This window comes from Carica papaya, chromosome 5, assembly GCF_054855325.1.
Source record: "Carica papaya isolate Zhongbai chromosome 5, ASM5485532v1, whole genome shotgun sequence".
Classification (NCBI taxonomy): Eukaryota; Viridiplantae; Streptophyta; class Magnoliopsida; order Brassicales; family Caricaceae; genus Carica; species Carica papaya.
Genome location: NC_142313.1, coordinates 3,573,473 through 3,585,958, shown reverse-complemented (window position 1 = coordinate 3,585,958; position 12,486 = coordinate 3,573,473). Strand labels below are relative to the sequence as shown.

The following is a 12,486-nucleotide window of genomic DNA, read 5'->3' as shown; positions in this document are numbered from 1 at the left end:
ATATTTTTAATTTAATAATAATGTATCATAACTCATAATAATAAATGCATATATTTACTTGTTACTTAATGAATTACGAAAAATACATAATTTGAATTAAATGTGAAATTGATTTATAATTATAATATTATTTTTTAATATTTATGTTATATTATTATTTACATTATACTGTGTTAAAATTTAAACTAATTCAACTATCAAATTGTATATGTTGCTTGCTTGTTGACGTTACTTATTTTTTTAAGTTTCGTGCACGCATTATGAACCAATTAACATGTATATAATTGACTAAAAATTATATTTATCATGTATTTTAAGTAAATTTAAATTGTGTTAAAAAATAATAATAACATGTCAAGTTTATATCAACTCACCTTAATATCTATCCAAAATAATTTAATTGATTGATTGATCGACTATTGGAATAATCTAACTTAATCAATATCTTTATGATACTTAAAAATACTATTTATTATCTACTTGTACGTAATTTTAATTATTTTGTTTAAAATTCTCATTATATTACTCTATCAATTATTACTTTAATATATTATAATTTTAATATATTGTATTTTTATTAAAGTTATTTAAACTATTTATTTAATAAATTAATCTTAATAATACATAATTAAATTTGTGGTTAGCATGAATCACACATCTAATTTCCGTGTTCTGAAAAATCAAATTGGCAGAGAAATCACCCGGCTACCGCCATCACAATATTAAAAATTGAACGCTCAAGATGACCAATATAATTAAAACGACGGCGTTTAACTGATATTACCGTAAACCGCTCTAAATTTCCGATACAAAATCCCCAGCCAGACTAGACTCTGGATGACCGGGAAGTCACCGAGTCAAAATAAATCACTGCCCTTAGTTGAAATGACCGAAATGACCTTCAGGCCTTTCTCTAAGTCCTTGGATATTAGCAGTGTCATTTTAGTCCAAACAAGTATCGTCTTTGTCCGAACAAGCCGTTCTCATCCTCTTTCTCTCTCTCCTCCTACATCTCCTCCCTGCTTTTCCGCCACCACCATTGATTCCTGCACCAGCAACAGATTAACGGTTACCAACCAGAGATAGTGAAAAGGAGAAATGCAGACGACGAAGGCGCGGCGTAAAGTGGCTCCCTCCACGGGAGATGGAGGCGATTCGGCGGAGAAGTTGGACCAGCTGCTGCTGTCGTCGGCCATATGCAACGGGGAGGACTTGGGACCGTTCGTGAGGAAGGTGTTCGCGTCGGGGAAGCCGGAGACACTGCTTCACCATCTCCGGCACTTCGCGCGGTCCAAGGAGTCCGAGATCGAGGAGGTTTGCAAGGCTCACTACCAGGATTTCATCCTCGCCGTCGATGACCTTCGATCTCTCCTTTCGGATGTTGATTCTCTGAAATCCTCTCTCTATGACTCTAACTCCCGTCTTCAGTCCGTCGCTGGACCCCTGCTCTCTTCCCTCGACTCCTACGTCGAGGCTCAAAACGTGTCAAAGAACGTTAATCATGCCTTGTCTTCTATCGTCTACTGTATCAGACTGATGGAGGTATGCTCCAGGGCGAATCAACATCTTTCCAGTGATAATTTTTACATGGCTTTGAAGTGCGTCGATTCAATCGAGACGCAGTTCCTTGACAAAACACCGTCCTCCACGCTCAAGAGGATGCTCGAGAGCAAGACTCCAGCGATTCGATCGCACATCGAGAGGAAGGTAAGCAAGGAATTTGGGGATTGGCTCGTGGAGATCCGCGTGGTAAGCAGGAACTTAGGGCAACTGGCGATTGGGCAAGCATCGTCCGCCAGGCAGCGGGAGGAGGAGCTCAGGATCAAACAGAGGCAAGCCGAGGAACAGAGCCGACTCAGCTTGCGAGATTGCGTATACGCCTTGGAGGAAGAAGACGAGGAGGATGGTGTCAATAGTGGTGGCCTCGTGGATGACGGTAAGGATGGGTATAGCAATGGTAATAGTGGTTTAGGATTTGATTTGACTCCGCTTTATAGAGCTTACCACATCCACCAGACTCTAGGCCTCGAAGATCGATTCAAGCAGTACTACTTCGAGAACCGAAAGCTTCAATTGACATCAGATTTTCAGGTATCTTCAATGACTCCTTTTCTTGAATCTCACCAGACATTTTTTGCTCAAATTGCGGGATTTTTCATAGTGGAAGATCGGGTTTTGAGGACTGGTGGGGGTTTGATTTCGAAAATGGATGTTGAAAACTTGTGGGAGACGGCTGTTAGTAAAATGTGTTCCGTGTTAGAAGATCAGTTCTCTAGGATGCAAACCGCCAATCATCTATTGTTGATTAAGGACTATGTGAGTTTGTTAGGGGTGACTTTGCGAAGGTATGGATATCCGGTTGATGCCCTGCTTGATGTTTTGAGCAAGCATAGAGATAAATACCACGAACTACTGTTATCAGATTGCAGTAAACAGATTGCAGAAGCACTTGCTGCTGACAAGTTCGAGCAGATGCTTATGAAGAAAGAGTATGAATATTCTATGAACGTGCTTTCTTTTCAGATACAGACATCAGACATTATACCAGCATTTCCTTATGTTGCTCCATTCTCATCTACGGTGCCTGATTGTTGCCGAATTGTACGGTCTTTTATCGAGGATTCTGTTAGCTTTATGTCATATGGAGGGCAGCTCGATTTTTTTGATGTTGTTAAGAAGCATTTGGATAGACTTCTGAGCGAAGTTTTAGATGGAGCACTGTTAAAGCTCATTAACACATCTGTTCATGGGGTTTCTCAAGCCATGCAGGTTGCAGCAAATATGGCTGTACTGGAGCGTGCTTGTGATTTCTTCTTCTGTCATGCTGCACAGCTTTCAGGGATTCCCTTAAGAATGGCAGAGAGGGGTAGGAGACAGTTCCCATTAAACGATGCCCGAGATAAAGCAGAAGAGATGCTATCTGGGTTGCTCAAACAGAAGGTTGATGGCTTCATGATATTGCTTGAGAATGTAAATTGGATGGCTGATGAGCCTTTGCAAGGTGGAAATGAATATGTGAATGAAGTTATAATATACTTAGAAACTTTGGTTTCAACTGCGCAACAGATATTACCAGCTCAAGTTCTTAAAAGGGTTTTGCAAGAGGTTCTTTCCCACATATCAGAGAAGATTGTTGGAACCTTGTTAGGGGACTCAGTTAAGAGGTTTAATGTAAATGCTATCATGGGGCTTGATGTAGATATTCGGTTGTTGGAATCTTTTGCAGAGAACCACTCTCCATTGATCACAGATGTGGAGGCAAATCAGTTGAAAATGGCACTTGCAGAGTCAAGACAGTTGATCAGTTTGCTTTTGAGCAATCATCCAGAGAACTTTTTGAATCCAGTGATCAGAGAGAGGAGTTACAATACTCTGGACTACAGGAAAGTTGTTACAATTTCAGAGAAGCTGAGGGATCCTTCAGATAGACTATTTGGAACTTTTGGAAGTAGGGGAGCCCGGCAGAATCCAAAGAAGAAGTCACTTGATGCCTTGATTAAAAGACTCAGGGATGCAAGCTGATACCACCAAGCTTAAAGTATGGCATTGATTGGGATTTGCACTATTTCATAGTGGTCAATTGCTAATTCTATTTTCTTCTGATAATGCCTACAATTTTTTCTTGATAGATGTGAAAATTTCATTTGTATGTATCAGTCTCATACTCATGCATCAGTCATTCAGTTGTATTAAATTCTTTTCAGCCATAGTAATGAATTTCCTGTTCCTGCTTTTCATGTCTCTCGGCTACTCTATCAGGTTACAGGTAGGCAAATTCTATGCTCTTTCTACCTCCTTCCCCATTCCCCAAAGAAAAGGTGGGCAACCTTCTACTCTGAATCTTTTTTTTGTAGGTAAGGATGATGGTCGGTACAATTCAGTCTCGCATGCTTGTAGTCATTTGAGGTCATGGATCAACAATGCTATCTTTTGATAGAGTTGGAAAATTTTATTGTTTCATTGTCATATATATATATATATATATAATATTGGTCAGTGTGAATTTTGTAGTTGGAAGTTTGATTTTTTTCTTATTAGGGATGTGTTCATTGTGATTCTATTCTTACATTTTACATGTGTGCACAACTAGGAGCACACTTATATACTAAGTTTAATGAGATCAGTGAGCATAGATGGACAGTTAGTAGATAGAGATGGGTTAGGCCAATAAGCATCTATTTGAAAACCGATTGAGTGGGCAAGGGGAATAAAATACATTATTTGAAATAGGAAAGTCCAACAGTAGGAGAGAAATATTGAAGGTTTTCAGTAATATGGCGCCATTTAGTTTATAAAGTTTTCTGGAGATAGATTTCTAAAGTAATTGAGGAGTACTATGTAAATAATACAGCTTGTGTTTGAGTATTTTCGATATTGACAATGTCACAATGTTACGGCAATTTTGGAGTTGATAGAGGTGGGGAACTATAGGTTCTTACCCGAACTATATTGAAGTTACTGATAATCTTATTTTCTTAAGCTGCTGGACTATTCCCCACAATTGGTAAGAGATATTTACATAGTTTCATCTTTACACCTCGGAGCCTTCCATTTCCGGTCTTGTAAATGTATCTATTAACTCTCCTGTTCACCAGGGAACTTTCCTTCTGAAGGAATATGGACATTTTTTATTTCCAATTTCCGCCCTCTCGAGCAGGCTGTTTACTAGCCTTAGCCTGAGTATACTTGATTTTTGTCGCTGTGGATGAGTTTTTGATTGGTTGAGATGGTGATTAGTTATTGATGTTGGAGTTCAGCATTGGTAGGGGATTTTGTGAGGTATGTGAATGCTTCCATCACAGTAGCTACTCCTTGGGTTCTAGTTTGAGGTAACTTTCAACTTAGCCAGAACTATGGAGCATAAGCAGAATTTCAACTGTCCTTGGCATGCATTTGATGGAAGATATTTGCAATCTCATTATGATGGGATATTCATTTGCTTATTTAATCATGGTATATAGGAATCTATATATGTTTATAAGTATATATATATTATATTATATATATTAAAATGTGTAAATTACAATGTTATATCTATGTGCGGACAAAGTATCAACAAAGATATAAATTTCCAAAAAGCATTGAAGATATTCTTTTTTCTTTTTAAAATTATATCATATTTTTATTGTATTTTGTTGTCACCATATTATTTAGGAAGAATTATTAGTTAAAGTACGCCAGAGCTGATAGGAAAAATATTTTAAAATTAGAATTATTACTTGAAAAAAATTAGGTTTCAGATTTAGCACATCTTTAATTTTATCTCCACCTCTTGTTATGATCGTGCTTAACACATTAAAAAATAATTTAAATGTATCTGATAGATTGAAGTTATGATTATAATAGAAAGCTACAGATTTTTATATATATTTTTTGTAATAAAAATTATAAATTGCAATAAGAATGATATTTAGAAACTCATTATCTACTTTATATCCTGATTAAAAAAATAAATATATTAAACTTACAAATTCATTATTATATTATTTAAATTGTTCAAATATCTGTTTACTTGTAAAAAACTGTCTTGAGTTTTTATTTTCTAAATTTTATATATTTACATACAATATATAATTACTTTGAATAAATATAACGTTTTATTTTTTTTTCTATTTCAGCAGAGGCATATCTTCGTTGTAATAAAAAATTTAAACAATCATAAAAAATATTTTTTTAAAAAAACCTAAACACAAAAAAAAAAAAAAAAAAAAAAAACCTATTGGTAGTTGTCGTGGGGCAGTTGTTTTGGGCTTGTTTATCGGGTCTGCCCGTTTGTTAGTACTCGAGATCTATTAACCCGGACCCGAGCCCAAAGCTGACTCGATAGCGTCGTCGTCTTCATTCCTCCCCTCCCGGTTTCTAGCTCTCATCGACCAGTGCATTCGCAGTCCGAAAAATCAGTTACTGTCTCGACTCTCTGTCTGATTCTTGTTGCAAGCTCAGGTAAAACGAAAAGAAGAAGAGAACTTTTGATTTTCCCTTTCTGCTAAGTCTCCGTCTCCTTCTATTTTCGGTTTTTTGGATTTCCTGAAATGAGCTTACTACTGCTCAAAAGAAGAGAATTCTCTTCCCTTTCCAGAAACCAATACAGCATCCTTACAGAAATCTTCTTCAATTCCAAAGCCCGGCAAAACTCATATGCCGGCAACCCCCAAATCCAAAACCCTTCTAGGGTTTTACAACATTTCTTATATTCAACTCAGTCTTCTAAGTTCTCCGAGTACGAGATGCCGACGGTCACTTGGGGTGTGGTACAAGGCAAGAAAGAAAAGCTTATTAATCGCGTAAAAATATGTGATTATCTTAAGAGCTTAGGAATAATCCCTGATGAATTGGAAAGTTTAGAATTACCATCTACAATCGAGGTAATGAGTCAGCGGGTCGAGTTCTTACAGAAAATAGGATTAACCATTGATGACATTAACGAGTACCCGTTGATGCTGGGCTGTAGTCTCCGTAAAAACATCATACCTGTGTTAGGCTACCTGGAGAAGATAGGGATACAGAGGTCGAAACTAGGGGAGTTTGTTAAGAACTATCCGCAAGTGTTGCATGCGAGTGTTGTTGTTGAGCTTGCCCCTGTGGTTAAGTTTCTTCGTGGGCTTGATGTGGAGAAGCAAGATATGGGGTATGTTTTACAGAAGTATCCTGAGCTTCTAGGGTTTAAGCTTGAAGGCACTATGAGTACTTCAGTTGCTTATTTAGTAAGCATTGGGGTTAATCCTAGAGACATTGGTCCTATGGTAACACAGTACCCTTATTTTTTGGGAATGAGAGTTGGTACTATGATTAAGCCGCTTATAGATTTTCTGGTTTCCCTAGGTTTACCAAAGAAGATTGTGGCTAGGATGTTGGAGAAGCGAGCATATATACTTGGTTATAATCTTAAGGAGACTGTTAAACCAAATGTGGATTGCTTGATTAGTTTTGGCATCAGGAGCGAATCACTTGCATCAGTTATAGCACAATATCCCCAAATTTTGGGATTACCTCTGAAAGCTAAGATGTCTTCGCAACAATATTTCTTTGGTTTAAAGCTCAAGATTGATCCAGAGGGTTTTGCTTGTGTGGTAGAAAAGATGCCACAGATTGTGAGCCTTAACCAACACGTGATTATGAAACCTGTTGATTTCCTTTTGGGACGGGCATTTTCACCAGAGGATGTGGCAAAGATGGTGGTGAAATGTCCACAACTAGTTGCATCGCGAATTGAGCTTATGAAAAACAGCTATTATTTCTACAAGAGTGAGATGGGAAGGCCAATGAAAGAGCTTGTGGAGTTCCCAGAATACTTCACTTATAGCTTAGAGTCCAGAATTAAACCCAGGTATCACAGGTTGCTGAACAAGGGAATCAGGTCTTCGCTGAATTGGTTTCTGAACTGTAGTGATCAGAGATTTGAAGAGAGATTACAAGGTGATTTTATTGAATCAGAGGGTGCAGGTCCATCGTTTTGTATAGGTGGGAGGTTGGAGCTACCAAGAAACGAGATTGTGTCTGATGAGGAAGATGAGAATGATGAAGAAGTACTCTACAGACGAACAGTCTCTTTGTAGTATATTTTATTTAGTAACATCAAGCAATGAAAATTCAAATTTTTAATTGCCAGTTTTTGCTATCTTATTTTTTCTTTCCTTTTCATTACTATTGGTTTATTATTCCTTTAGTTATTCATTTAATAATCTCGTGCAAATGAGCCTCTATTTGAGAGCTGTGCTAGATATGCCTATTGTTTCTGATAGGCAAGCTTGTATATCACATGCGAGCCCTTTCCTTCTCTTGTTGGATTCCTGTGTTTTTCCATCTTCTCCTCTGAGCAGTGGCAGCAACAGCAGGGTTAGTGATGCAATTGAGAAAGTTATGGGATGGTGCTTCAGGTTACCATTCTCTCTTTCTGCTGGTGAACAACTCTCATGCGTTTGGCCAGCCCTAGATCAGGATTGAAATCCTTTTGTCCACAGGCACAGAGGATTGATTGGCAGTTATTTACTCCAATTGACACATAAACACTTGAGTCCACCTCTCTTCTGATCTCCAGAAACTGAGATGAGCAACAATTTGTAAACAGGTATGCTGTTTGGGCATGAGTTGATTTCAGTCGCTCCGTCGAAGAGGACAATAGTTTATTTATTCAGTACTCAATTTGAGACTTAATAGATCTTTTTTAGGGACCATATCACTGGGGAATGCCCAGCATAGTGAAGTGGGGAGACGAACCCCCAAAGGTTACTTGTTAAAGAGCATTTGTGCCATTAGCGACACTTACTAAGCTCTTTGATGCTGCTAGAAGTTACCAATTTTTAGAAATTGCAAGAGCGTCTCCTTTCTTTTCCACTGCACTTGATGTGGTCGTGATCCATGTGGACCAAAAAGAAAGAAAAACCTTCCAATTTCTGTCTTCTTTCTTCATTCTAACTGGGAAAACTTGTTTGTGGTTGTCGGCATATTTTCTTGCACTTGAGTAGGGATTTCTAATATCTTATTATCTCTTTCTTGCTACATAAATGATTACTGATTGGAAGTTAGATGGCTCAAATGGGAATCTTTAATATCTTACTATCTTGTTATTTGTTGAAAGTTAGATTGAGGTCATTTCATTTTTTTTTTGAATGAAGAGACCATTTTATTCCGACCCTACAGTAGTTTCCTTTGTAAACTCTTGGTTTTTTTCCATGGTTGAAATGCTGTCAGCAGTAATCTCTTATGTGCTCGGTAGTTGAATACTTCCATATATTTGATCACTGGGAAACAATGTCTGGATATGGCAGGATGGTTTATTTGCCATACCTGCAGTTTGGATGTGGCTTAATTAACAGGCAACATTCAAAGTTAGATGTAAAGCCTATGCGGCTCTCAAGATGGTCTGGCATCTTATTTCCTGGCGTGAATTGAGTACCACCAAATGAATTGTTGCTTACACAGGAAAGCATAAATTTCTTGGTAACTTTAAATTATTCAATAAACCCACATGAGATTTTCCAAAGATTTAGTTATTGTGAACGCCGCAACAGCAAAAGGCTTTATGGTAATGGAAGCGGAAGGCGAAGAGCTGGTAAGTATTAGAGCCATCAAACTTGCAATCAGTCATACCCACTGTCCGTTTCTGTGTCTTCCCTTGAAGAACTGTAAGGCATTTTCCTGTACTGCCATTGACCCAGAATCGGAATTCTTGGTGATTTAGCTCCTTTGGTGGATTGATTGATTTCCAGTCAGCCTCGGCTAAGTTTTCCAGGGAATTCAATGAACGGAGGCGTACCTTGCCGTGTTTGTCCACAGAGAGGTACTGTTGTCCACCTGAGCATTTGTCCATGTAGTTGCTAAATCTGTAGTTCATTGAAGAGTTACTTTCTGTTTTATCAACCACCAGCTAAAAGATTAGGGGGTCAATAATATGAATATCTTACCTATGATAACCAGAAGCTGAACCAGAAGTAGATTGCCAGCCAAAATAAGCGTTATGTGTTGTTGATTCTCCACCTTTGATGTTGGGTACTGAGTATACACCCCTATCGTTCTTATGAACGTAATCTGATTGTAATGCACCAGCAATGAGTGTATTGTCAAAAGCTGTCATGTGGGGATAAGCTTCACTTGCAGGGCATTTACTTGAGTCACATTTTGAGCACTGACTACATAGTTTGTCACTCTTCAAAAATGCAGTCCCTTCAACGCATGTCATTAGCAGGACAAGGAGGCAGATATAGAACAGGTATCTGTCCGTGTTCATTACTACCTAAGTTTAATTTTTTCCTTTCTCTATTGCACGATCTGATGAGCTAGGTTTCCTTTCTCTATTGCACAATCTGTTGAGCTAGGTTTCGTTTCTCTATTGCACGATCTTTTGAGCTAGGAATGGCATGCTTATGTACCTTTTCTTGTTCTTGGTTTTATCAACTTTCCTTGTTTCTATATCTGATTAGTAGAATTTAGCTTGCAGATCCTTTCTGTTCGGCAACTAAAATTATCTGATAAGGAGAAAGGCTGGATTTGGTACTTAGTGATTCTTTTGGTTTCAGCTTTTAGATGATATCAACCTTTAAATTCCACCTATTCTTTGTCTTATAGCCATTTTGTCTGCATACCTTTCAGTGTCGGCCCAACCTTTGTCCTATTTTCATTCTTGGAAACATCAAAAGAGCAAATGATTTCCTTTATTTGCTTCTCTAATGTGTAATTTTTGCAATTTTCATTAAATGTGAATGCTATTCACACTCACTTGAAATATTTAAATAATTATGACGAAGAGTTAAGGTTTCAGGTTAATCTGTGAATCTGAATAAGGTACATCTAAATGTTATTCATGCTTTCGCTTGAAATATTTAAATAATGACAATAACAAGTAGCAATTCACGATTAATCTGTGACTTAAGATCTCATTTCTTCCACCTGCATTTCTAATGTAATGGGATAAATAATCTGTGGATCTTCCGCTGATATTTTAATCTACTCTTCTTTCTGTGATGGCTTGGTTGTGCTTTGGAATCACAGTGCCGGATGTAATGCATGGGATATCACAAATAATGGAGGCTGAGATCTTAACAGAGCAACAGTATATCCCAGGTTAGATGCATATATTTAATTGTGACATGGTATCTTAAGACATGATTTTGTCATGAATTAAATAATATTATGACTGTATTTCAGTTAATTGATTAGAATCTTCGATTCATACAATGTCATATGCTTACAAATTTATCTTTTGTTGATCATGTCCAAGGATCATCATGCTACTCGTCTCTTCTCACGTTTCTTTAGAAGAAAGCCTTATTGGCATGAAAAATTGGGATTTGGGGGAGGGGCCAAACAGTGAATAGGACAAATTATGTAATCTAAGAAGGTAAGATGGGGTAGAATGGAAAACATGTTATCTTGTTAGACAATATAGTAATGAAAATGAGAATAAAATATTTTATTTTTTTTAGAATCAGAAATAAATATTATTATCATCTAAAAACCAATATTTACCTTATAAAAAGGACAGGTTGTAGATACAGACAAAGGTTTTATTATAGTTACTTGGGATCTAGTTATAAGATTTTATATTAGTATGAGCTCGTTAAGAGGGAGCGCAACGATTTACTGGAGTTTGAAGCAATCAAAAAACATTTTTGACACACTTTTCTGTATATTATCAGATTATTATTTTGTTTCTATACAAGAAAATGTAACTTGTAAGAATAATATGAGCTCGTGCTCTTTTCTCATGTCTCAATTCGCAAGCCAGCATGGTGAGATGCATAAAGAGAAACGTGAATTTTTGTGCGTGACCATTAAACCTTTTCCTTAGACTTGCTGTGGAGAATAAGCTCCCAACAAGTAAGCTGCAACATATTCACTGGTGCACGCAGGAAGCAGTTTGTGCAGTAAGGATGCTGAAAGTGTTTTCTATGCCATTACGATTGTATAAATGCTCATAATATTTGGGAGATTATCATTCACGTAAACAATCAAAGTGGCTTCTTCTCCATGCTTTTTAGTAGCATAATTGTCATATTACTTGGCCTCACTTGTTTTTGTTTGTGGGTTGATGTATCTGGTTAGCCTGCAATAATACAAATTTTTCAGGTTGCTCTACGACGATGAACTGAGTATCTATAAAGCTTAGCTGGATTTTTAGTTTTACCAGAAGACTGAGAAGAGATCATGTTAGGATTTATTTGACATACTCTGACCAGGAACATATGGAATCCTTTCCTGCTCGGTTGATCAAGATTATTGTGATTAATAAGAATGCAGTATTACGTAGCAGCACTAAGGCAATGGGGTATGGCAAGCTTTTGCTAGATGGCGCTGGGCACTGGCTGGAGGCTTGCTCTGACTATGATATGAAGGGGTTAGTGTTTGCTATTTGCAATGGTCTTTTCCTTTCTGCAAATAGGAATCTTGGCAGGATCATCATTGGGACAGATCCCTCAGAGGCTGCTAGGATGCTCAAACTGTCATCTGTTGAAATATTTTACTTTACGAGAGTGCCGGAGGATTATGTCTCTCCTACATGGTATCCTCCAGTATCTTATATGGTGTTAGAATCTGAGTTTGTGCGCAAAGAGAAGTTCCGTGTGAATTTGTAGCAATTACTTCCATTATTCATTGTTGTATTTTGTTGTTTAATGTTCAAGAGGTTATTTATTTATTTTACTCTACATCGTAATTAGATTTGATTAACTCGAATAATTCATTGTAAATTACATACATCTCTAGCAAAAGATGCTAATGTTGTTTTAAGCTTGAGCTCAGATAAGTACTGCTTGACATTTTTGCTATTTGATTTTTTTTATTCTTTTTTATTACCTATTTCTTTTTAATGAATTTCGGAATTTGTGGTTTAATAATTAACCATTTATATGATACTAATGGTTTTTTAAGAAGCTGTTTGCACGTAGTTCTGTACTTGTAAAAACATACAAGTAGAAGTTCAAGACAAACAATTATAAAATAGAGCCTTAAAAGTTAATGATAATAAACCAAAATAAAGGTACTTAATTG

At 37.0% G+C, this 12,486-nt stretch overlaps 2 protein-coding genes across 4 annotated transcripts; both read left to right on the top strand.

Moving 5' to 3' along the window:
* The first annotated feature begins 864 nt into the window (after positions 1-864).
* On the top strand, positions 865-5,081 carry SEC15B (exocyst complex component sec15B). 3 transcript variants are annotated; one of them, XR_015819403.1, is made up of 3 exons: positions 865-3,538; positions 3,760-3,818; positions 4,596-5,081. XR_015819403.1 is itself a non-coding variant. In XM_022033479.2 (2 exons), the coding sequence occupies exon 1, from the start codon at positions 1,099-1,101 to the stop codon at positions 3,520-3,522; it is 2,424 nt and encodes an 807-aa protein (XP_021889171.2). In that variant the 5' UTR covers positions 865-1,098; the 3' UTR covers positions 3,523-3,538; positions 3,760-4,060. The 3 variants fall into 3 exon arrangements, 2 of the variants coding, with proteins under 2 accessions (XP_021889171.2, XP_021889173.2); XM_022033479.2 differs by lacking the exon at positions 4,596-5,081 and having other exon boundaries at positions 3,760-4,060; XM_022033481.2 differs by lacking the exons at positions 3,760-3,818; positions 4,596-5,081 and adding an exon at positions 3,705-3,732.
* A 558-nt stretch (positions 5,082-5,639) lies between these two features.
* On the top strand, positions 5,640-7,602 carry LOC110808128 (Mitochondrial transcription termination factor family protein). Its single transcript, XM_022033502.2, has one exon. The coding sequence runs from the start codon at positions 6,033-6,035 to the stop codon at positions 7,554-7,556; it is 1,524 nt and encodes a 507-aa protein (XP_021889194.2). The 5' UTR covers positions 5,640-6,032; the 3' UTR covers positions 7,557-7,602.
* Positions 7,603-12,486: the final 4,884 nt, after the last annotated feature.

Excerpts from the sequence above, each read along its gene's own strand:
- SEC15B (XM_022033479.2), top strand. The coding sequence starts at position 1,099 with ATGCAGACGACGAAGGCGCGGCGTAAAGTGGCTCCCTCCACGGGAGAT.
- LOC110808128 (XM_022033502.2), top strand. The coding sequence starts at position 6,033 with ATGAGCTTACTACTGCTCAAAAGAAGAGAATTCTCTTCCCTTTCCAGA.